The sequence below is a fragment of the Elephas maximus genome, chromosome 22, assembly GCF_024166365.1.
Source record: "Elephas maximus indicus isolate mEleMax1 chromosome 22, mEleMax1 primary haplotype, whole genome shotgun sequence".
Taxonomy (NCBI): Eukaryota; Metazoa; Chordata; class Mammalia; order Proboscidea; family Elephantidae; genus Elephas; species Elephas maximus.
This window is the reverse complement of record NC_064840.1, coordinates 43412357-43438887: the sequence shown is the minus strand read 5'-3', so window position 1 is coordinate 43438887 and position 26531 is coordinate 43412357. Positions and strand designations below refer to the sequence as shown.

Sequence of the window (26531 nt, the reverse complement as noted above, 5' to 3'; positions counted from 1 at the left end):
GCACCATTCCCGGAGTGGTGGCAGCGTGCTGGTCCTAGCATTGGGCCACAGTTTTCTCAGGGAGAAGCAGCCAGCCACGCAGCCCACTCACACCTCCAGAACCTGAAGAGAAGGGCCCCCTTGGCAAAAGCTAAGCACTTGCATACATTTAACCGCCGCCCCCCCCCCCCCAGCCCCGAAGCTGACTTCAGCAGCTGAATCCCTGTGCCTGAGATAGACCTTGGTAAGCACCTAGAGCCGTCTTCCCGGCCTTGGTGAAGAGAAAAATTTGCAACTGGGGGGAAAAGTTAATTTGCTAGCTCCATTAACTGGGGGAGCTCAGGACAAAAGCAGCTCCTGTCCAGGCTAAACCGTCCGTGTACCTTGAGCACCTTTCCCTTCTGCATGGACCTGTGTGGGCCTATATCAGGAGAATAGGCCCTTGTTGACAAACTCCAACCATTTCAGCTGTGCGGTGGAGAGGTGGGTGTTTGACGTTTGACATTGCTTTGCCTATTAAACAAGGTCCTCACCTACCCACATCAGGGACCTAAGGACTGGTGGCTCCACTTGGGTTACCCAGCCACCTGTGACAGGGGTCCAAAGATAACTGGTACGTCCCAATACTTACAACAAAAACTTTGGGTGTCCATGGTCCCTCTGCAGAACCCACCCACCAGCACGCTCTAGGGAACAGAGACGCATTTTCCTCAGAGACGCTTGGGGGTCGGTTCTCAGCCCCCTGCCTTGTTCATAGCGTGACCCCCTGCTGCAATCAGATACCGGTATATATGCCAATCACCCCTGCTGTAGAATAGAGCCTGTATCACAGTTGATATCAGCTCCCTGGAAACCTGAGCTGAATTCATACAAGAAAAGTGAATGGACTCCTAAACTGATATACCTGATAACAGCTCTAGCCATGTAAGGACAGGACATCAGAGCTCCAAAGGCGAAAATAATCAAGCTAGCTCACTCAAGCAACCCATAGGGGTATACGAAAACAAAAGAAAGCAAGCAGCTACGACACAGTAAGCAAGCATAAACTAATACAGTAACTTATAGATGGCTCGGAGACAACAGTCAATATCAAGTCAAATAAAGAAACAGGCCACGATCACCTCAACAGGCTCTCAAAACAAAAAATCCAGGGATCTTTTAGATGAAAGTGCATTCCTGGAATTACCAGATGCAGAATACAAAAGTTTAATATACAGAACCCTTCAAGACATCAGGAAGGAAATCAGGCAATACGCAGAACAAGTGAAGGAACACACAGATAAAGCAACTGAAGAAATCAGAAAGATTATTCAGGAACATAATGAAAATTTTAATAAGCTGGAAAAATCCATAGACAGCAATCAGAAATTCAGAAGATTAACAATAAAATTACAGAATTAGATAACTCAATAGAAAGTCAGAGGAGCAGAATTGAGCAAGTAGAAGCTAGAATTTCTGAACTCGAAGATAAATCACTTGGCACTAATATATTTGAAGAAAAAGCAGATAAAAGAATTAAAAAAAAAGTGAAGAATTAAAAAAATTAAGAATCATGTGGGACTCTATCAAGAGAAATAACCTACGAGTGATTGGAGTACCAGAACAGGGAGTGATAACAGAAAATACAGAGAAAATTGTAGAGGATTTGTTGGCAGAAAACTTCCCTGATACTGTGAAAGATGAGAAGATACCTATCCAAGATGCTTATTGAACTCCACATAAGGTAGATCTTAAAAGAAAGTCACCAAGACATATTATTATCAAGTTTACCAAAACCAAAGATAAAGAGTTGTAAGAGCAGTGAGGGATAAAAGAAAAGTCACCTACAAGGGAGAGCCAATAAGAATAAGCTCAGACTACTCATTAGAAACCATGTAGACAAGAAGGCAACGGGATGACATATTTAAAAAAATTGCCTGCCAAGTATCATATATCCATCAAAACTGTCTCTTAAATATGAAGGTGAAATTAAGATATTTCCAGATAAACACAAGTTGAGGGAATTTATAAAAACCAAACCAAAACTACAAGAAATACTAAAGGGAGTTCTTTGGTTAGAAAATCAGTAATATCAGGTATCAACCCAAGACTAGAACAGTGGGCAGAGCAACCCGAAGTCAACCCAGACAGCGAAATCCAAAAAAAAAAAAAAAAAAGGCCAACACAGGGTAATGGCGATGTTGTTATATAAAAGAAGACAACATTAAAATAATAAAGAGGGACTAAGAAATGTAATCACACACCTTCCGTATGGAGAGGAAGATACGGTGATACAAAGACTTAAAAGTTAGTTTTAAATTTAGAAAAATAGGGGTAAATAATAAGGTAACTACAAAGGAGACAAACTATCCTGCTCATCACAGTAAAATACAAGGGAAAAATACCAGCTCAGTAGAAACAAAATCAGCAACAACAAATATGAGGAAAGGAGAATATACGAAGAAAATCTACTCAGCACATAAAATCAAGTGGGAAAAAGAAGCTGTCAACACACAAAAAAAGACATCAAAATGATAGCACTAAATTCATACCTATCCATAATTACCCTGAATGTAAATGGACTAAATGCACCAATAAAGGGACAGAGGGTGGCAGAACGGATTAAAAAACAAGATCCGTTTATATGCTGCCTACAAGAGACACACCTTAGACTTAGAGACACAAACAAACAAAAACTCAAAAGGATGGAAAAAAATACATCAAGCAAACAAGAATTAAAAAAGAGCAGGAGTGGCAATATTAATTTCTGACAAAATAGACTTTAAAGTTAAATCCATCATAAAGGATATGAAAGGACACTATATAATGATTAAAGGGACAATACACCAAGAAGATATGACCATATTAAATATTTATGCACCCAGTGACAGGGTTGCAAGATACATAAAACAAACTCTATCAGCATTGAAAAGGGAGATAGACAGCTCCACAATAATAGTAGGAGACTTCAACACACCACTTTTGGTGAAGGACAGGACATCCAGAAAGAAGCTTAATAAAGACATGGAAGATCTAAATGCCACAGTCAACCAACTTGACCTCGTGGACATATACAGAACATTCCACCCAACAGCAACCAAGTATACTTTCTTTTCTAGTGCACATGGAACATTCTCTGGAATAGACCACATATTAGGTCATAAAGCAAGCCCTAGCAGTATCTAAAACATTGAAATATTACAAAGCATCTTCTCTGACCGTAAGGCCATAAAAGTGGCAATCAATAACAGGAAAAGCAAGGAAAAGAAATCAAACACTTGGAAACTGAACAATACCCTGCTCAAAAAAGACTGGATGATAGAAGACTTTAAGGATGGAATAAAGAAATTCAGAGAATCCAATGAGAATTAAAACACTTCCTATCAGAACCTTTGGGGCACAGCAAAAGCAGTACTCAGAGGCCAATTTATATCAATAAATGCACACATCCAAAAGGAAGAAAGGGCCAAAATCAAATAACTATCCCTACAACTTGAACAAATAGAAAAAGAGCAACAAAAGAAACCCACAGGCACCCGAAGAAAACAAATAATAAAAATTAGAGCTGAACTAAATGAAATAGAAAAGAGAAAAACAATTGAAAGAATTAACAAGACCAAAAGCTGGTTTTTTGAAAAACTCAACAAAATTGATAAACCATTGGCCAAACTGACAAAAGAAAAACAGGAGAGGAAGCAAATAAACCAAATAAGAAATGAGATGGACGGTATTACAACAGACCCAACTGAAATTAAAAGAATCATATCAGATTACTGTGAAAAACTATACTCAGACAAATTTGAAAGCCTAGAAGAAATGGATGAATTCCTAGAAACACACTACCTTCCTAAAATGAAAGCACTTTTGTCTTTGTGTTCTTAGTACTTGTGTGGCATTTGGCTTATTTTTTAGGTGCTTAATAAATTTTTTTTTTAATAAATGCTTATTGATTGTTTTGGAAAGTGTTCAAATTGCATTGTTTTTTATTTAGTGACATAGAACCTTTGGTGTTAATTTTTAAGTTCAGAACCCTCGAGAGAATTTTATTTGGGTAAGACTTGAAAACAGGCATTTTCTTTTATTTCTTCTCTAAGCAAAGATTGATTCACTGCTTATGATTTAGCACATTGGTAGGGGCTGGGACTACAGCAATGAGTAAGAAACAATACTCCTCTTAGGGAGCTCGCATTCTAGGAGAGAGACAAGATACGTATGTACATTATTGTAATATAGTACAGCAGAAGTGTATTTATGGTACTAGTGGAGAGTTTTTGTAAAAGATGTTTCCTTTGTTACATAAATAAGAGTTCACTAAGGCTGGTGGAAAGGAAAGGGAGAGGAAGGAATTCTCTTATGGAATGGCTAGGAGAGCTGCTTGACTGGGGCTAGAGTTTACTATGTGAGATACAGAGTAGAGGGTAAAGAGACTAAACCAAGAAAAAAAAAATTGCCATTTTGAGTCAATTCTGACTCATAGTGACCCTATAAGAAAGAGTAGAACTGCCCCATAGAGTTTCCAAGGAGCGCCGGTGGATTCGAACTGCTGACCCTTTGGTTAGCAGCTGAGCTCTTAACCACTGAGCCATCAGGGCTCCAGGATCACCTCAGGAGCTGTTTTAAAATAGTCTTGGACCGCTACCTCCAGGTATTCAATTCATTAAGCCCAGAGGTGGCTGGGGATTTTGTGGTTTTAAAAGACTTCCATGTGATGCTGGTGGAAGCATAATTTGGGAACAAGTACCTTAAACTGACATGGATGTTGGAAAGAAAGTTGTGTCTGCTATGGTATATTTGTACTATAATTCAGTAAGAATGGAGTAGCTTCACGTGTAATTTAATGGTATCAACTCCAGTGGAGTACCCTGAGATTTCCGTAGAAGAAAATACTAAACAGTAGTAGCTGCTCCATAAATGTGTTTTGAATTTTAATGAATTTTTAAATATGAAATAAAACCACGTAGTGTACAACTGCAACTCTCAAAAATAGTGAAGCCCTAAGCAAAGTGGCATCTAAACTGACTGATGTGAAGGTGCTCATGGTTGGAGTCAGTACATTTGAGGCCACAGATAGAGGCAGAGATGGTGGTTCAGCTCTGACCTGGCCTGACCCTAATATTTCATAGCATAGTTCAGTAGAGTTTACCAATGACTCATTGTTAATTGTAGGAAAATCTGTACTTTTATTTTCAGGTTGTGTAATTATTTTAGAATGGAAAAAAATAGGACCATATTGAGGGGGACATCAAAAACCACCACATACCTTAAAGTAATTAAGACCTTTAATTTCTGCATTATACTATCACAGTAGATTCTAGAAGGCATGTGACAATCATGTGGCTCTTCTAATTACTTGTGTTTATTGATGAAGCTCCAAGATCATGTAGCAGTGAGATGTATAGAGACTCCTTTCCCGAAGTGTAAAGGATATGAATGTTTTACCTTCTTCTAACTATTCATGAGTTAGTTCTTAAGCATTAAGGCGGCAAACTAAAATGTCAGCAGTTCAAATCCACTAGCTGCAGCTTGGAAACCCTTGGAGGGCAGTTCTTCTTTTTTCTGTAGGGTCGCTACAAGTTGGCATCGACTCGATGGCAGTGGGTTTGAGGGTTTTTTTTTGGTTTGTTATTTTACAGAAACTATTTGAAGAACACATATGGATAATAGACAGTAGAGACACAGATAACAGACAAATAAAATAAATAGAAAAAAATAAATTAGAAGAAAAAGAAAGCAAAAATGAAGCTATTTTGCCTAAACCAAAAAGCTGAGTTTAGCTAAGGGAAGCCTGGCTCAGTTGCATCATAGTTGTTTAATTAGTGTGTGTTTCTTGAATAAATATGACAGAGACTTAGTGCTGTCTGTAAATTTAATAGACACAGAAAATGAGTGGGTGACGGAAGAGAATATCTAATGTAATTTTAGATCCAGGACATGGGAACTAAATAGTTTCCTTATATTCTGCTCTGGCTAGGACTCTCTACAAGAATCTTGTGTTGAATTTGGGGAGCCACTTTTTAAGAGAAACATTGACGGTCACTTCTAGAAGAAGTCACTTAGGATAGTGACAAATGAGGAAACCACGTCAAATTGGAATCAGTTGAAGGGCAAGGGATATTTGGCCGAGAGACTGGCAAGGATTATGCAAATATTTAGGAGGCTGCCATGTGAAAGAATAAAGAAGAAACAGCCTTTATTGATCCAGCTAGACAAGTGGGTTGAAGTTACAAGAAACAGTTTTAGAATCTATTAAAGGAAGATCTTTATCAGTAAAACTCTCCATTAAACTTCCCTGTCACTGGAAATGTAGGAGAAGCTACATGAGTGTCTATATAGGTTTATAAGATTTTGACAGATAGTGTATGTAAATGATCCTTTTGTAGTAAAAATATCCCTGGATGTGGCATATTTACCTTTGATCATGAAATGTAATGAGTAAAACTTAATATAAAAATCATTGGGTATTTAGTGGTATATCTGATGTTCAACTTTTTGCACAGCACCTGTCACCATTAAACATTTTCTGCAGCGAAATGGCAAAAAACAAAAGTATTCCTAATCTTAAATTTTGAAGAAAGGTGAAGCCTAGCAAAGTATTTGAACTTTCAGCTGATTGACCTTGGGCAAGTAGTGCTTTGTCTTTGTTACCTGTGTCAGAATTGTGAGATTAATTGAGCTTCTATGTATAAAGCATTTACAATTTCTGGCCCAGGAAGTACTCAAAAAATAGTATTAGCAGTTGTTGTTATTTATACTTTTAAGCTACCTAGAGGTATTTGAGAGATTGGTATTCTAATCTAGATGAATGTTTAATTCCTAATATCTGTGGTCTGTGTTTTGCTCATATATCACCAATTATTCTTCACCCTCAAACTCTCTACATGTGTCTTAAATCACAGCTAAATGTAATATAAAGCCTCGTTCATCTGGCACTGTTCAGGGGAAAAAAATTGACTAGTCAAAGTGAAACACCTCCTGATTAACCTCTTAAAATACACACTTTTCCTTTTGCCATTTTTATTTTAATGTTTTAAAAATATTTTGTAAAATACATCATGTATATTTTCTCTTTTTTAAAACAAAGATTTAAATATGACTAACTTCTTGATCAGTAACTGCTATGTGTATCTATAACTGAATAATTTTTATTTGTCCTATTTTCCTCTCTTCTGGCACCTATCTTCCCCACCCCCCTCTGTGGTTAAGCCTTTTCATACTCTTCCAACCACTTTCTAGTCTGGTATCGTCTAATATACTCTGGATTTGGAAATCAGATGTTGAAACATTACAAAAGAAGCTAAAGAAGACACAAGTAAATGGAAAGCTATCCATGTTCGTGGAATGGAAGGCGTAATATAGTTAAGATATCAATACTGCCCAAAGCAATCTATAATTTCGTGCAATTCCCATCAAATTCCAAAAGCCTTCTTTATGGAAATAAAAAAGCTAATTCTCAAATGTACATGGAAGGGCAAGGAACCCTGAATAACTAAAGCAATCTTGAAAAAGAAGAATAAAGTAGAAGGACTCATACTTTCTGATTTCAAAAGATGCTGTAAAGTCACAGTAATTAAAACTGCCTGGTACTAGTATAACAGACATACAGACGAATGCAGCAGAATTGAGAGTCCAGAAATATATCCATACATTTATGGTCAACTTATTTTCCATAAGGGTGCTAAGACCATTCAATGGGGCAGGAAGGGTCTCTTCAATAAATTGTGCTGGGAAAATTGGATTTCCACATGCAGAAGAATGAATCAATCCATGCCTCATACCATTAACAAAAACCAATTAAAAATGGATCAAAGACCTAAATGTGAAAACTAAAACCATAAAATTCTTAAAAGAAAATGTAGGTGCATGATTGCAGGACCTAGCTTTTAACAATGGATTATCAAACCTGACAACCAAAAAGCACAAGCAGTAAAATACAAAATAAATATTAAAAAGAAAAAAAAACACTGCTGTCGAGTTGATTCCAACTGTAATGACCCTATAGGACAGAGCAGAACTGCCCCAGTAGGGTTTCCAAGGAGCAACTGTTGGGCTGGAACTGCTGACCTTTTGGTTAGCAGCTGTAGTTCTTAACCACTCACTGCGCCACCGGGGCTCCAAATGGATAAATGGGTCCTCATAAAAAATTAAAGACTTGTATAAAAAAATTGAAAAGACGTCCCACAGTTTGGAATAATTTTTTGGGGAACCGTGTAACCAGTACGGGTCTAATATACAAAATATATTTTAAAAATTTCTACAACTGAACAACAAAAAGGTAAACAATCCAGTCAAAAAAGGGGAAAGGACTTGAATAAACATTTCAACAAAGGGCATATTCAGTTGGCTGTCAAGCACATGATAAGATGCTCGGTGTCATTAGCCCTTTAAAAAAAAAAAAAAAAAACCCGGTGCCATGGAGTCAATTCCGACTCATTAGCCCTTACAGAGATGCAAATCAAAACTGGGATGAGATAGGTGTTCATCCCTGTTAGAATGGCAGTGATCAAAACAAAAAAGGAAAACAGTAGATGTTGGTGCCTTTTAATAGATTTGGATATTGAGTTATTCTGACTTCATCAAATCAGTTGTAACGTTTCCTATTTTTTGTGGTTTAATATTATTGTAATTTTTGAAAGATTAAACAAATCTCTTCTGAAAACCCGTGTGGTCTTGATGCCTTTTTCTGGAGTTTATCTTTAATTACCTTTAGCTGATGGTATTTGATTCTTATTCAAGTTTTTCACTTCTTCTTGGGTCAATTTTGATAACTCATATTTTACTAGTTAATCATTCTTCTCTTTTTGAATTGCTTTGAAGTTATTTTAGTTTTTTGTTTATACATTCTCTTCTGTACTTATGGTTGATTTCTTTTCATTCTGAATCTTACAGTTTTTACTGTCCCACTCACCTACCACCCCCTTTACTAGATTCTCTGTGTGATTATCTAATAGTCTTTTCAAAGAACCAGTTTTTGGATTTACTTGAAAAATTTTTGGTAGCTTTTTAATTTTATATTGATTTTAAATATTATCTCATTATTTTTCTTCCTAACTTATTTTGTTATTTTTTTCTGTTTTCTTAAGTACTAAATTGTTGTGTTTTATTATTATTTTTATTTAGTTTGCCTCTTTAAAATGTTAAAAGCCTTTAGAGCCAGAAATTTATCTCTTAATACAATTTTGCGAGTCACCTGCACTTTAATTATGGAGAATGAGTCTCTGTTTTGTCATTGTGTTGTATGTAAATCATAATTTCCCTTTTGATTTCCTCTTTGATCTATGATTATCTAGGAGTATTTCATAATTTCTAAGTAGTTATATTTGTAAATTTTTCGTAAATTTTTTTGGTTTTATCTCTGAAATTATTAAAACTTTTATTATGACCAAATGTGTGATCAGTTTTGGTAATGGATAGAAGAATGGCTTTGTTAGAGGGTTTTGTCAGAGGGTTGTAAGGTATCTTTTGTATCGTTACGAAATCATGTTTATTGATAACATAAATGATTAAATTCAGTTTTTTTTTCTTTTTTCCAACGGTATTTGCCTGTCCTGAGTATACTGAAATAACTCACTGTGTTGGGATTTTTCATAGAATTGTTCTTATTCAAATAAATTTTCCTTCATTACCTGTTTTTTTCCTGATATATACTAGTTTGTAACTCTTATATCTTGGTCATAAACTGTGTATTTTATAATTGTGTGATCTTCTCTTTTTCCTGCTAAGTGCTATTGACCTTAAAATCACACCTTGATTGCAGTTAACTTGGAAACAAAATAGTCTTTTCCCCATAAAGGTGCTCATTTTTTTTTTTTCTCTTGATAAGATGAGGCTTTGAGTATTTTTATTTTCTGCTTCACTTCTTTTTTCTCCTATATCCTTCTTCCCAGTGAGAACTTGGCAATACTTCTAGCTACCTCCATTTAACCTGCCTACAACTCTTACACTTTGGACAGATAGTTTTGTATATCTTGTATAGAAATACATTAAAATTTTCTTGTGGTAAAGTCATGTTTTAGAAGTCCTTATTTAGCATTTAAGTTATACATTCCTAGACATTCTGGTTATTATCTAAATGGATATTATATGATATAAACTGCAGGTTTAATTGCTTACAATATTACCCTTTCTCTTAATCTTTCTTGTCACCAGGTCAGTATTCTAGTTTATTTTTTCTTAGAGCCTTTTCTCAATTATTTTTCTCAGTTGGGGTACATGAAAAAATATACTTTGAATTTTTGCATATTTGTAATTATTTTTCATATGCCAGGATGTGATCTTTGTTGGTATAAAATTCTTTCAGTCAATTGTATGTAAATATTACTCAGCTCTCTTTTAAGTACTACAGATGAGAAGTATGATGAGAAGTCCAGTTCTTTTTCTTTTGGTAGGTTACTTGTTTTTTTATAGCTGGGTGTTTGAATGTGATCCAGAATAAATAGACTTTTATTGCAGACACCTTTTAATATATATTTTTATATAGTTCTTAGACTCTTTTTTAAAAAATAAGTTTTTAAAAATCTCTTAACTTTGAGAGCTCTGTGAAATTGAGCCTGAGAGTAGAGAATCATACCCCTTTGCTTGCTTGGTCTTCTGTTCTTAGAGCATTTTATTTTCATAAAATATTTTAAGCCATTTATAGCTGAAATATTAATGACATATATTCAGTGATTTGCAGTGATACAAATCTGAATCAGTGACTTAATCTTAGTTTCCTGATCTGTAAAATGAGGGTTTTTGATGATTGCTTCCTAGATTCCCTGATTCAGTTGTAGTATGGTCCTCACGCTTATGGAATAAAGGTCAGGATTCACTACCAGGCACTTACAGACCCTCCGTAAATTGTAGAAGTCCTCCCTTTCTAGCCACTTTGTTAAAGGCTAACAACAAGGTCTACTTGTTATTCCCTAAACCTCATAATCTCCTTTAACTATTCTGTCTCCCTGGAATCGTTCCTCCGTTAATTCTCACCTCCCTCCGCACCTTGGTTTGCTGGGTCCTGTTCTGATCCTCAGATAACAGCTTAGATCTCACTCTAAGAAGTCTTTCCAGATCTCCCTACTTAGTTAATTTCTAAATTGTTACTCTCATAGACCTTGTATTTTGGGTGTGTATGTGTGCGTAATTTTTGTCTGCACTCCCAACCCTTCAGTTTAGTATCAAGAGTTCCTTTAATGCTGACCTTGTGCCTAGACCGGGACAAGTAGATACTTAGTATATTTTAACCGAATTTGAGCAGAGAGTTGAAAATGTATATTGACTGATAATCATTTTATGGCTTGATGGTGTTGTTTTGCCTAGAAAATGTAATAAGAAACATTTTCATTAGATTTTCTTTGTACTTTACATCTCCTCTTTCATGACAGGCATTTAAGTCAGCAAGAAAATTAACTACAACAGGAACTTCATTTAAGATACAATTTAGGATATGCAAATATGAAATGTTTCTAACTTTAACCTGTTCATTTTGCATATATATTAGTTCCTGTTAGATGCTTTGGTCTGGCTTAGTATAATTCAGTGCTGAATGTATATTTTAATGTCAGAGTTTTTGACATCAACATTTTTAACTTTTGTCTAATTTATAATCTTAATTCAGCATTATTAGTTGCCTCTGTAGATTGTTTTGAAACTGCTAACAGGTGTAGTTGGTAATACATGATCTTTAGCTCCTAAACCATGAATAGTAGATAACATTTTTTATTTTGTTTTAAGATCTGTCTGAATTGAAAGGGGCCTGAATCTTGACTAAACCATAAACGCAAATCAGAAGATAGAAGTAGTAGTACTAGACTCCTTCCGTTATTAATTTATGCTGTGTTCAAAAATCTAAATGCAACATAAGTATTCATATCTTTTTAAAATTGGTAATTATAGCCCCTCACCATTTGATAGAGTGCCTCATCACCCCCATTAAAACAAAAATTTTTTTTTACCTCTATAGTAGCTCTTTGAAGTAGTTATCCCTTATTCCTGCTTTATAGTTTAGGAAAGTGAGACTTAGAGAAGTTCTAATTCACTGAAGATTATGCTAGTGGTAAAGTAAATAATGTACTTGAAACTACACCTCAGAGTTTACCCCAGCTCAAGACTTTTTTTTTTTTTAGCCATAGTCACGCTGGGGGTGTCATTTGTTTGTAGGATTTTACATAAATACGCAGATATTATTATCGAAAAGTTATCCAAATGTCACTGTAGTTTATACTGTACTGCGTTTTTTTTTTTTTTTATGTTTAGATCTGGTTCCCTATGGGGTGTCGGGTAACAGATAAAACCTCAGGGTATGATATTCATTACTTCTCCCCAGTGAATAACTTGGAAAGCTGTCAATGGCGTTTTTCTGTCTTTTTAAATTTTGCTCCAAACAAATATTTATGAACTATAAATGATGTATATTCAGTAATTTTAAAAACATGATTAGCTAATATTAGCTATTAATATCCTTAAATTATAAAATTAAATTTTTATTCAATACATGATTAACATAAATATTTCTAAATTTTCTGTCTTTATTCTACAGAATGGTAAATATCGCTGACCATCTCTGGAAAGGTTATTGATTCGCCTCATGTAAAGTATGCTCAGTTCCTTTCCAGTGCTGTAAGTACCTAATCTTTCTCTTAATTTTTGTCTTCTTGGTTGTTTTATTAAAGCTAAAAAATCAATATGATTATGATGCAAATTTTACAGCAGACATTTGTAGATTCAAAATAATATTTTAGAAAAACTTAAATTTGACATTAAGGTGAACAAGCATAATCGTGATGAGGAATGAATTTTCAAATCTATCAACCTTTTCTTTTACCATTCTGTTTCCAGCTTTAAAATCTGACATTAATTTTCAATTGAACATAAAATTACTTATTATTTTAAACTGCTGAAATAGCCTAGAAGGTTGTGAAATAGGTGGTTAATCGAGAGAAGTAGTGTTTGGTTTCTTGTGACAACTAGAATATTGAACTTGTTACCTTAATGCTGCTATTTGTGTGCAAACTCCTAGCACCTTAGCCATTTCCTTTTAACCACGGGGGATAATAATATAGTTAAGCCTATTTGCTAATGTAGTTGCTAGCCTTTCTTGGGAGTCAGGCAAAAAAATAGAAATTGAGATGGTGGTATTATTGTAAAAATGTTTTTGTGCTAGAATATGAACTGTAACCACCAGTTCATATTAAATAGGCCTCTGAATGAAAGTATTCCAGGAATTTCAGATATTAGAGAAGATAAATTACCTATTAGCTCATTAAGTGCATCTTTAAAGTCTAATGCAGAGTGCCTTTAGCATAAGTATTTTCTAAAATTTGGTACAGTCTAGGCTTTGATTAAATCCCTTCCGTTTGGGTTGACAGTTCCATAATCCAGTAAGTAGACATTAAGATGAGTTTTCCTTATTATTTAGGTTTTTCCATTAAAGTTTTTCTTTCCCTTTCAATGACTCTGATCTAGTGAAGCCCCTGGAGTAGGCCCAGAAAATGTGAACTGCATATAGCCTTAGTTTTCCTTTTTCCTATTTATTTACTAATTGCCTTTCCCAATAGCCATTAGCATGTAAGCAGCTTGAGATCAGAAATTTTTGCCTGATTTGTTCCTGTTGAATGTTATGCGCCCTGTACAGAGCCTGGCATATAGTAGGTAGTCATTAAATATTAGTCAAATAATTGTTTTTTCTTAATGATCTCCAGTTATTTGAGTTCAGTCCTAACTTGTATTTCCTCCTATAAACTTACACGTTCTTACTTGAATTTTTTTCCCATATGTGCATAAGGTGGCTACCAATGTACAATTTTTAAAAACCCTCAATCTTAATTGTTATTGACATGTATTAGAACATAATTCCACTCTTCTTAAAGTTCTTTTAGTATGAAAAGAACATTTTTATACCATCATCTACAATGATAGCCTCTGTTTTTATGTATTAGTCACCTCTCCTGCTGGTTTGAGTTATAGAATCATTTTCACCACACACCCACTGCCGTCGAGTTGATTCTGACTCATAGTGACCCTATAGGACAGAGTAGAACTGCTCCGTAGAGTTTCCAAGGAGCGCCTGGTGGATTCGAACTGCCGACCTTTTGGTTAGCAGCCATAGCACTTAACCAGTACACCACCAGCAAGCTTAGTCCCTGGTAAATCTTCATTTCTTACTTAATCTCACCTCTTGTCATTTTCTTACTTTTAAGACTGTCAATTCTTCGATAGTAGTAATAATTGAGAAAGAGAGCAATGTGCTATAGATAGTAATAAGGGGCGGAGTATACTTTTGGTGAATATTATGACTGATTCCAGGATGTATTAGATTAACATACAGTAAATGCCATGTATGCAAAATGAAACTAACTTATTTTGCCTAGTCACTGTAGATAAAAGATAAAGCCATCAGAATCAAGTTGAGGAAAAAGCTTTGTTATCCAGTAAAATTTTATTAACTGTTGATGCTTTACAAGTAATGTAATAATCTCCTCTTTGCCCATGTGATTTCAAGGTTAATTATTTGTGAATATGTTAACCTTTGCTTCACACGTTTATGGGATTTGGTTTAAGAAAGTGTGCTTGAACCCCATGCCTTATTCCCGTGCCTTACGTACATATTCAAGAAGTGATAACATTTATGGTATAATAGGTTTACTTAAAACAATCTCATAGTATGATCTTTTAGAACATCAGTTTATGCACTATACCTTTGTTTCTGAATGTAACCTTTTATGCTTTAAACATTGCCTGTGTTACTGCAGTGTAGAAATTCTTCTCACATAATTTTCAGTTTGTTGGCCTGAGTTTGCATTCAGATTAGTAATTTAAAGTGATAGATATTCCTTACGCTGTGAACAAGCCCTGTGCCACTTAAGAAAATTAATTCCATTCTTACTTATGTGTTACCTTTTTTTTGTTATAAAAGAATGACTGGTATCATGGATTTAGATTACCTTTGTAGGTCATTTACTGCCATAATTCCATGAATATGTGCTTGAACTAGGTGAATTGTCAGAAATAAAATTTGTAGATTACAGAATGGATGCCTTTGTGTATGTTAATACACACTGGAATATTATTCTATATATCCAAGGGTGCTTCTAATCCTGGCATTTTCTCAGTAAAATACTGTTCTTTCAGTGCCACATGCATGATTTGGTCCTTCTTGCTGTGTCCTTATCATTCTGCTCTATAGTGATCACATATTCCATTCAAACAGCTGTGGCTCTTATTGCTTTAGATATATCTCTGTACTAGGGGCCTCCCTTGGTGTAAGGCATAGACATCTAATTTGAATGAGGACGAGCATAAAGAGAAATTTATTCTTCCACATAACAAAACAGCAAAATGGGCAAGGATATAGCAGGGCCTTAGGAAGTACTGTAGCAAGGGATCCCGAGATCCTTCGTCCAGCCATTTTTATATGCCAAAGCCCACATGACACACTATGTGAACAAGTGTTAGGCCTCAGAGGGTGGAGGAGGTCATGCCTCCTCCCTTTCTGAGGCCTGTTGCCAAAGTGATGAGTTGGGTAGTCCCAACTCACCTATATATGTTTTAAGTGTTGCCTGGCTGTTTTGTAAAACAAAAGTCCCTTGAGAGAAACCAGAGACAAAAGGGCAAACCAAGTTTGTTGTCCCGCAAATAGTAATAATCAAGATGTGCTTTTTAAGTTCATTTTCTTCTATGTAAAGTTTCTTATTTTTCTTTTTCGTCCTTGATAAAAAGCCACTTAAAAGTTGTAAATAGGTAAAAAGCCAGCTTAAGTTATAAATGTCATTGGAGAACATCTAAAATAAGATCTGTGTTCATTTTGGACATTAAATATGATTCATTGAAAACCCCGTCTTATTAAAAAATTTAATTTTACATTATCCCCGAATTTTGCTTGATGCCCTAACTCTAAATGAACTATTTTTATTATATCTTGATACTCTACTTAAAGTAAAACTAAAATGTGGTTATTTAGAGGGCATGGGTACTTAATTTTGTTGACATCCACTGTCGAACAAAATTGTCCCAGTCTTTTTAATAGTCATTATTTAAAAGGGCAGTATTTCTTTTTAGGCCTTGAAATGTTTGTTGACATCATTTCTCCATTTTCTAATTGGGTCGTTTGTATTTTATTGTTAAGTTTTTAGAGTTCTTTATATATTCTAGATAATAGTCCTATTTCAGATATATGATTTGCAATTTTTTAAATTTTTATTGTGTTAAGCTTACAGTGCAAATTAGTTTTTCATTCAAAAAAAAATTTATCAACAAATTGTTTTGTAACATTGGTTGCAATCCCTGCAATGTGTCAGTGCTCTCCCCTTTTCCATTTGTACCCTGGGTTCTCCGTGTCTATTCGTCCAGTTTTCTTGTCCCTTCCTGCCTTTTCTTCTTTGCTTTTGGGTAGGTGTTGCCCATTTGATTTCATATACTTGATTGAACCAAGAAGCATGTTCCTCGTGTGTGTGTGTGTGTGTGTGTGTGTGGATTTGTTCTACATTTTTCTCCTGCTCTGTTCAGGACCCTCTATTGTGATCCCTGTTGCCAGAGCTGTCAGTGGTGGTAACCGGGCACCATCTAGTTCTTCTGGGCTCAGGCTGGTGGAGGCTGTAGTTCATGTGGTGGGTTGCAAATATTTTTATGATGTCAAAGTTATTTTGACATCCATTAAACACATTTAGAAAATGTTTTTAATGTTTTGTTTTTTAAAAAATCCTTTCACTCTCTTAGCCAAAATTCAGGTTATGTTTTCATTTCTTAGGAATGGATAGGAATAACATTGAATGTGATAAGCAAAAGAAAAAATTATTGACTTTTACCTATCGTATTTTTTAACTGTTATATTGGAGAGTCAATTTTTAAAAAATTGTTTGTGTGCCTCAAGAGAATAATTTACGTTATAAGTATTGGAGAGCAGTCCAGGAACTTTTTGTAATGTTCTTTCCTGTTTTAAAAAAAAATTGGAAGACTCCTTATAGCCCTTAGAACCATATTAAATGCATTAAGTTTTGCATCCATCAAGTGCTTTTTCTCTGTTAATATTTGGTATTTCAGGAAAGGCTATTTAATTCTTAAGCCATGCAAATGAGATCTAGGCTATAAAAGCTTTTAAAAGACCGATGAGATCTCTTTATATAACTTTTTCTATTTTATACCACTGATAAAAATTAATTAAATTAGTTGTCAATATGTTAAGGAATGTTTGCTTATTAGCATTTCTGCATATACTTAATTTCATTTATTTGTAAATTGCACCCCACCTATTTTTTAAAGGATTTACAAGACAAAATAGCCAATGGAATAGAATAATCCAAAAGTAAATCTGTATTTAAATGAAGGTTTTGTTTATGGTCAAGGTGGCATTACAGATCAGAGGGCAAGAGATGTATTATACAATAAATTTATTTTGAGTAATTAGCTGTCCATTTTGGAGAAAATAAAGCTGAAAACCTTTTTGCCCTCATTAACCCATTGCGGTTGAGTTGATTTTGACTTCGTAGTGACGCTACAGGACAGAGTAGGACCACCCCATGGAGTTTCCAAGGTGTGGCTGGTGGATTCAAACTGCCAACTTTTTGGTTAGCAGCCATAGCTCTCACCCTCATTAAGTAAATATAAATTATGGTTGGAGCAAAGGTTTTAAATGTAAAAAACTGTTACTAGAACCTCTAGTCTAGCGATTATTACAGCGGTTTTATCTAGGTGATTTTAACTGGGGACCTAAAACAGCACAATAGCCTATGCCTCAAATCATACGATTCCAAAAATCCTACCATATAGTATAAAGCAGAACGAGATATGCTTTTTAGAATCAGTAAAATCTGGGCTTAAATCTTTTTTCTAATTCTTATTCAGGCTTTCTGCAAAATACAAAGCTACTGTGAGCCTCAGGTTCCTCAACCATCAATCCATCTAAATTAAAATAAAATGAATAATAATATCTACCACAGAGGGCTGTTGTGAGAAATATAAGAGATTACATTATCAGAGCTCTTACCCAATGCTTGGCTAGAAGTGAGTGTTCAATAAATTTTTAGCAAAGAGGAAGGAGGAAGAAGCTAAAGGGAACTAGTCCAGAGCAGTAAGGGATGAGAAAATTCTTTAGCATCCATTTCAGTCAGTAAACAGTATGGAGAACCCGCTGCATGCCATGCATCATATTGACACTAGAACTATAAAAATAAAAGACGTCGTCACTTTTTAAAAATCTTAAATAAGAAAGTCAGGTTTTATTAAAAGATTTTGAGTTGTGAGGATTTTTATACCTGACAAGCCTCTTAATGTTATTCACTCTAAAAAGACATTTTTTGGTGTGCTGTAGTATCTTGTGCTAGTTAAACTAGAAGCAATTTCCTAAGAAAACTAAATAGTTCAGTTTGGCTACAACCGTGAAAGATCCATTTCTCAGGATAATTATTGAGAATGTATTACAGAGGTGAAATACTTATGAACTTGCTAAGTAGTTGAGGAAATGGGTGCTTTAATAAGTTATTTATGTACTTCTCTTTGTGTTTGTTTGGGCTAATTTAGCAAATCATTTGTTTTCACTAAATGAAATTATCGAGTTTCTAGTTCAGGTTTTGCTGGTATTTGTTTGGTAAGGGACAATAATACAAGCTATTTTTTCAGCAGTGTTTCATTACTACTCTGATGTAAAGTAATAGGTTTGAGATGGAAAAAACACTTGTGAGTTATCACATAGCCCACTAGACTTAATGTGCTGGATGTACCTAATCTGTTGTTTTTGGAATTATTGCCATAACTGAAATATTGGTTTAGATATTTACCAAAATTGAGGAAAATGTAAATTGCATGTCAAATGAAATCGGGTTTTACATTATCACTAATGTCAGCAAAGAACATGAAGACTCTCAGTGAGATGGATTGACACAGTGGCTGCAACAGCGGGCTTAAACATAGCAGTAATTGTAAGGATGGCACAGGACTGGGCAGTGTTTCATTCTGTTGTACATGGGGTCACTATGAGTCAAAACTGACTCGACGGCACATAACAACAATGTACATCTGCTAATAAACTCAATATCTTTACCAATCCATTTGCCATGTAAAAATCATTTTACCATGTGACATGCCTTATTATTTTCAGTGAAGACGTTGGTGTAGCTTTATATGTAGAAATATATAAATTTTCTGCTGAACATTCTCTGTAATAATATTGAAATAAAGGGATTTTTTTTTTTTTTAGTTTGCTGGAAACCATGTCTCACTATACAGATGAACCCAGATTTACCATAGAGCAGATAGATCTGCTTCAGCGCCTCCGGCGTACCGGAATGACTAAACATGAAATTCTCCATGCCTTGGAAACTTTGGAACGTCTCGATCAAGAGCATAGTGACAAGTTTGGAAGAAGGTCCAGCTATGGAGGAGGTTCGTATGGGAATAGTACCAGCAATGTTCCAGCATCTTCCTCCACAGCTACAGCTTCCACACAGACCCAGCATTCGGGAATGTCCCCATCACCCAGCAACAGTTATGATACCTCCCCACAGCCTTGCACTACCAATCAAAATGGGAGAGAGAATAATGAGCGATTGTCCACCTACAATGGAAAGATGTCACCAACTCGCTATCATGCAAACAGCATGGGTCAGAGGTCATACAGTTTTGAAGCCTCAGAAGAGGACCTAGATGTAGATGATAAAGTGGAAGAATTAATGAGGTTAGTGGCTTTGCTTTTTCAGAGTCCCCAACAAATATATATGTCCTTAAGTTGTTTTTGCATAAGTTATATTTTAGCTACTTATTTATAATAACTGTGATTTCTTCCCTTCTTTTGAATGAAAGAAAAGAATTTCAAATTTTATGTTTTCAATTTTTTTTCTCTCTTACTTCCGTCCTTTCTCTTTGCTATTTGAAAAGCCTTTTCCGTTCTCTCTGTTTATTAAAGGTTAGCCTTCTGTGTGTGGCTCTAATTGCTAACTTCATGCTAACAGTTGTATTGTAATCTTTAAGTCCATTGCGTGTACTTTTTCTGAGGGATCAGATAATTTTATCATGATACAGAATGTATACACTCTTAATTTTTCACTCCAACGTTCCAATCAACAAAATAATTTGAGCACCTATTTTATAAAAAGTAGTGTTGTTAAGAAATATAGACACGCTTTCTGCCCCCAAAAAGCTTAAAATTCTTGTTTCGGCAATAGATACCCACGTCATCAAGTTGATTCCAACTCACAGTGACCCTGTGTATAGGACAGAGTAGAACTGCCCATCAGGTTTCCAAGACTGTAAATCTTTACGGAAACAGACTGCCACATCTTTCTCCTGTGGAACTGCTGATGTGTTCGAGCCTCCAACCTTGCAGTTAGCAGCCAGGCAGTTTAACCACTTCACCACCAGGGCTCCTTGACAATAGATATGTATATATTTTAATATAATTATTACCAGATAAGTGCTAAGTACTCAGAGTTTTAATCACTTTAAAAAGAGGAATTCCACTTTCAACAGAGGTAGTAGAAAAGGCTTCACACTGGACCTGGAGCATTTTAAGGGCAGGAACCATGTCTTACTCATTGTTGTGACTCCAAAGTCTAGAACTGTCCTTGGCACATGGCAGTTGTGCCAAGTGAATTTGACCTGAACCTTAAAAAATAGCCGCAGTTTTAAAATGTAGGAACTTTATTTAAAGTACCTAGTAGCTCATAAAGAAGGCGAGGCATGTTTAGTATGATAATGATTACATACTATGGTAATAATATTAGGAGATGGTACCAGTTTTGGAAGGCTTTGAATTCCATACTAAATAGCTTATATTTAATTTGGTTGCAATTAAGGAGTTTTTACAGGTCTCTAGGAATAGAGATAATAAAAGCATTGTTTTCAGAAGATTATCACTACTATAGAAGGGCGGGGGGTGGGGGGGGACCTGCAGACAGACTAGGTAGAGTAAATGATGAAAGAAGATGTAGAAGGAATTTGTAAGAAATCAAATTAAAACCTATAATTCCTGAATTCTAGTTCTTTCTAATGATTTTCAGACTTAAAATAGCATTATAATGACTTAATATTGCCACATGTATTACTACATAAGTGAAATATACTTTAAAGAAATGAACTGTCCTGAATTAATTTTAGGGTAGAACTGCCTTATATGGAATTCTGGGTTAAATGGACTGTTGGGTCTCGATTCCAGTGTAATTCCTGTAATGAATAGTTTCATAAAGCAGTTGCAGGACCTTGTTATTAAGCTTCCAGAATTTAAAAATATAAGAGATGAATTCGACTTTGATTTTGTTTGTACTTATTAAAGCACCTGGCCAAAGTTCAGATGTTGGTTTTGAATTTAGCTTATTGTCAAAATTAAAAGGTGGAACAATTTGGGCAAATAAAAGTTATTTCAGTCATTGAAATATGACAAAATTAGCTTCTAATTATCCTGAGTTGAGAGGATATTAACAACAAAATTTATTTCTTAGGGTACTAGCCTGTTTTTGTTGTTATTACTGCTATTTTGATAAGCTTTGGATATAACAGTTAATTCCCAAATGTATATTAGACTATCGAGAAGTTTGGGAAAATTTTATTTTTAGTAAGGCTGTAGAAGATTAGCTGGTCTAATGAGGGTCTAAAAACTTGACTATTGTAGTTAAAAGTCCTCCAAATAGACAGAAAACTTACTAACTTCTAGGATTTGTAGTTAAATCCCGCTATTACACATATGCAAGTTTCAACGTGAAACATACACGTTTAGTACTTTGTTATTTACATATAAGCTGCCACTTGTTCATGACTAGGAAACTTTATCTTCACTTTCTCTGGTTCCTTCTGAGAACTTCTGCTTTGCTCGCCTCTAAACATGTAGGGTCTCATTGGGCTTTTTGGCTTTCTTTGATTCTCTGCCCTTGTACCCTCACCCACAGCTTTACTCCTTCACTCCCCCTGTGCTCCCCATCTCTCATTTTTCTCAACATTACAGATGATAGTTATCCTTCCCAGGTCAGTGGGAAAAGTTTCTTCAACGTCTGTTCCCATTTTAAACATTACACCATCCTGTGAGGTTTGTCAGAGATCATTGAGATTCACAAAATTAAATAATTTGCCCAGGAAAATTTAAATATTAAGTGACAGAGCTGAATTTTAGCTCATATGTTTATTACCAATATGTCGCTTATATATGTTGCCTGTGTAAATAAATTTTTCATGTCTATAAAAGGTGTAACTGCCTTAATGGACTTATTATCCCAGATGGTGTTTGCCGCTTTAAATCGATCACTTATTAACCAAGTGAATTTTTATTTGATGGAACGTGAGAGAAAATTTTAAGCAGTGGATCTTTCTGAGTATTCTATGGCCATGGATTGGCTTTAGTCAGGGAGAATGGGTACCTCTATGTCCCCCACATCATTTTTTACATATGTAATTCACCCCCACATCATTTTTTACATATGTATTTCACCTCTTACTGTTAACATTCTCCAACCTCTAAGGCAGTCAACAATAAGACATACTTGTTTCAGATCTTATAACCCACTGAATCCACAGTTTAACTCCTAACAATTTCGAGGTATATAATGGAAATTTTTTTGTAGAACTTCTATCAGGTTATAACTGGTGTTGTTGTTTTTAGGTGCCATTGAGTGGGTTCCGACTGATAGCCACCCTGTGTACAACAGAACGAAATGCTGCCTGGTCTTGAGCCATCCTCACAATCATTGTTATGCTTAAGCCCATTGTTGTAGCCGCTATGTCAGTCCATCTCATTGAGGGTTTTCCTCTTTTTCGCTGACCCTCTACCAAGCATGATGTCCTTCTCCAGGAACTGATCCCTCATGATATGTCCAAAGTATGTGAAATATTGTCATGCTATCTTTGCTTCTAAGGAACATTCTGGTTGTACTTCTTCCAAGACAGATTTGTTCGTTCTTTTGGCAGTCTATGGTATAATCAATATTCTTCTCCAGCACCACAATTCAAAGGCGTCAGTTCTTCTTTGGTCTCCTCTATTCATCGTTCAGCTTTCACATGCATAGAAGGTGATTAAAAACGCCATGGCTTGGGTCAGGTGCACCTCAGTCTTCAATGTGGCGTTTTTGCTTTTCAGCACTCTAGAGAGGTCTCTTGCATCACATTTGCCCAATGCAACGCGTCTTTTGATTTCTTGACTGCTGCTTCCATGGGTGTTGATTGTGGACCCAAGTAAGATGAAATCCTTGACAACTTCGGTCTTTCCCCCATTTACCACGATGTTGCTTGTTGGTCAAGTTGTGAGGATTTTTGATTTCTTTGTGTTGAGGTGTACCCCATACCGAAGGGCGTGGTCTTTGATCTTCGTCAGTAAGTGCTTCAAGTCCTCTCCACTTTCAGCAAGAAACGTTTTGTCATCTGCATAATGCAGGTTAATGAGTCTTCCTCCAATCCGGATGCCCCGTTCTTCATATAGTCCAGGTTCTTGGATTGTTTGCTCTGCACACAGATTGAATAGGTATGGTAAAAGGATACAACCCTGATGCACACCTTTCCTGACTTTAAATCACATACTATCCTCTTGTTCTATTCGAACAACTGCCTTTTGATTTATGTACGGGTTCCTCATGAGCACAATTAAGTGTTCTGGATTTCCCATTCTTCACAACGGTATCCACAATTTGTTTTGATCCACAGAGTCGAATGCCTTTGCATAGTCAATAAAACACAGGTAAACATCTTTCTGGTATTCCCTGCTTTCAGCCAGGATCTGTCTGACATCAGCAGTGATATCACTGGTTCTTCATCCTCTTCTGAATCCAGCTTGAAATTCTGACAGTTTCCTAGCGATATACTGCTGCAGCCATTTTTGAATGATCTTCAGCAAAATTTTACTTTCGTGTGATATGAATGATATTGTTCGATAATTTCCATATTCAGTGGTATCACCTTTCTTGGGAGTAGGCATAAATATGGATCTCTTCCGGTCGGTTGGGCAGGTAGCTGTCTTCCACATTTCTTGGTCATAGAGGACTGTGTATGTAGTTCCAGTGCTGTATCCGTTTGTTAAAACATGTCAGTTGAAATGTTCTTTTTGATGATGAATGCAGCATCATTCCTCTTCAAGCCTTGTGTTTCACTAATGCCTTCAGTGCAGCTTAGACTTCTTCCTTCAGTACCATTGGTTCCTGCTGATATGGTACCTCCTGAAATGGTTGAATATTGATCAGTTCTTTTTGGTATAGTGACTCTATGTATTCCTTCCATCTTTTTGGTGCTTCCTGAGTCGTTTAATATTTTCCCCATAGCAACCTTCACTATTGCAACTCGAGGCTTAAATTTTTTCTTCAGTTCTTTCAGCTTGAGAAATGCAGAGCATGTTCTTCCCTTTTGGTTTTCCATCTCCAGCTCTTTGCACGTCATTATAATACTTTACTTTGTCTTCTCTTGCTGCCCTTTGAAATCTTCTGTTCACCTCGTTTACGCCATCGTTTCTTCCTTTTGTTTCCTTTCACTTAACGTTCAAGAGCAAGTTTCAGAGTCTCTTCTTAACACCCATTTTGGACTTTTCTTTCTTATCCTGTCTTTAATGACCTCTTGCTTTCTTCGTGTATGATGTCCTTGATTTCATTCCACAAGTGGTCTGGTCTTTAGTCATTAGTATTCAACGCGTCAAGTCTATTCTTGAGATGGTTTTTAAATACAGGTGGGATTTACTCAAGGTTGTACTTTGATTCTTGTGGACTTGTTCTAATTTTCTTCACTTTCAACTTGAACTCGCGTATGGGCAATTGATGGCCTGTTACGCAGTCGGCCCCTGGCCTTGTTCTAACTGTTGATGTTGAGCTTTTCTGTTATCTCTTCCCACAGATGTAGTTGATTTGATTCCTGTGTATTCCATCTGGTGAGGTCCCTGTGTATACTTGCCGCTTATGTTGGTGATAAAAGATACTTGCAATGAAGTCGTTGGTCTTGCAGAATTCTATAATGCAGTCTCTGGCATCGTTTCTGTCACCATGGTCATATTTTCCAACTACCAATCCTTCTTTGTTTCCAACTTTCATCTTACAGTCTCCAGTAATTATCGCTCTATCCTGATCAAATTCAGACTGCAGAAGTTGGTAAAAAATCTTTAATTTCTTTATCTTTGGCCTTAGTGGTTGTTGTGTAAATTTGAATAATAAGTCATATTAATTGGACTTCCTTGTAGGCATATGGATATTATCCTATCACTTATAGTGTTGTACTTCAGGATAGATTTTGAAATGTTCTTTTTGATGATGAGTGCAACTCCATTCCTCTTCAAGTTGTCGTTTCTGGCATAGTAGACCATATGATTGTCTGATTCAAAGTGGCAAATACCAGTCCTTTTCAGCTCATTAATGCCTAGGATATCAACGTTTATGTGTCCCATTACATTTTTGATGACTTCCAATTTTTCTAGATTTGTCCTTTGTACATTCCACATCCTAATTATTAATGGATGTTTGCAGCTGTTTCTTCTCATTTTGAGCCGTGCCACATCAGCAGGTGAATGTCCCAAAAGCTTGGCTCCATCCATGTCATTAAGGTCGACTCTACTTTGAGGAGGCAGCTCTTCCCTAGTCATCTTTTGAGTACCTTTCAACCTGAGAGCCTTATCTTCCGGCACTTTGTCAAACAATGTTCCAGTGGTATTCATAAGGTTTTTTCTGGGTAAATCTTGGAGTAGACTGCTGGATCCTTTTTCCTAGTCTTTCTTAGTCTGGAAGCTCAGCTAAAGCATATTTGCCATGGGTGACCCTGCCGGTATTTAAATACCGGTGGCATAGCTTCCAGCATCACAGCAACATACAAACCCCCACAGTACAACAGACTAACATTTTTTTTGTAGAACTTGATCAAGTTATAACCATACACTGTATTAACTTGTTAAGAGTCAGAAACTGCTGATTTATTCATTTTTGATTTGGAAAGCATAAAAAAAGAATGGAAAACTAGTAAATTCTCGACAAATTGTTGAATATAACATTTTACAGAGGATTTTAAAGTTGTGAGCTAGAAGGAAGATCCATTTCATATTTTAATGTTTGTAACATGTATCTACTAATATAGTAGTACTGGTGGTGTAATGGTTAAAGAGTTGTGCTGCTAACCCAAAGGTCGACGGTTTGAACACATCAGCCACTCTGCAAAAGAAAGATGTGGCAATTGGCTTCTTTAAAGATTTACAGCCTTGGAAACCGTATGGGACAATGCTACTCTGTCCTGCAGGGTCACTGTAAGACAGAATGGACTCAGTGGCATTGGGTTTTTATATATACATTTATATATATATTTGCCTTTAAACAGGTACATAGGCTCACTTGTTTAATAGCAGTTGAGAATATGTACAGGAGGGATAAACATGGTCTTACCACACAGGTTTTCCACTAAGCATGTTCCCCATCTGTATCAGTAACTTTTTAGTTAGTTTTAAAGAAAAGTGTTCCCTTTAGAGTTAAAAATGAACTTTTCTAAGTTTTCTCCATAAATGTGCAAATATCTGTGTAAAATAAAAAGGTCATTTCCCAACACATTAGTGAAGAATAATTGTGATTGCGGGCAAAAAAAAAAAAAAAAAGAGGGCAACTGAATCCACTAGGAAGAGTCCTGGGAGAAGGGAGACTAAGGTAGAGGAATCTCTACAGTATGCCCCAGAAAGT

The 26531-nt window shown here is 35.8% G+C and overlaps 1 protein-coding gene across 4 annotated transcripts in view; it reads left to right on the top strand.

The window, feature by feature from the left end:
• HMBOX1 (homeobox containing 1) overlaps window positions 1–26531 on the top strand; it is a 292062-nt gene that overhangs the window by 123762 nt on the left and 141769 nt on the right. For all 4 annotated transcript variants that reach the window (XM_049865706.1, XM_049865705.1, XM_049865704.1 and 1 more), the window contains exons 2-3: window positions 12473–12552; window positions 19124–19600. In XM_049865706.1, coding sequence (XP_049721663.1) covers window positions 12530–12552; window positions 19124–19600 — 500 coding nt within the window. In that variant the 5' untranslated portion in view covers window positions 12473–12529. The remainder of the gene's footprint in view (window positions 1–12472; window positions 12553–19123; window positions 19601–26531) is intronic.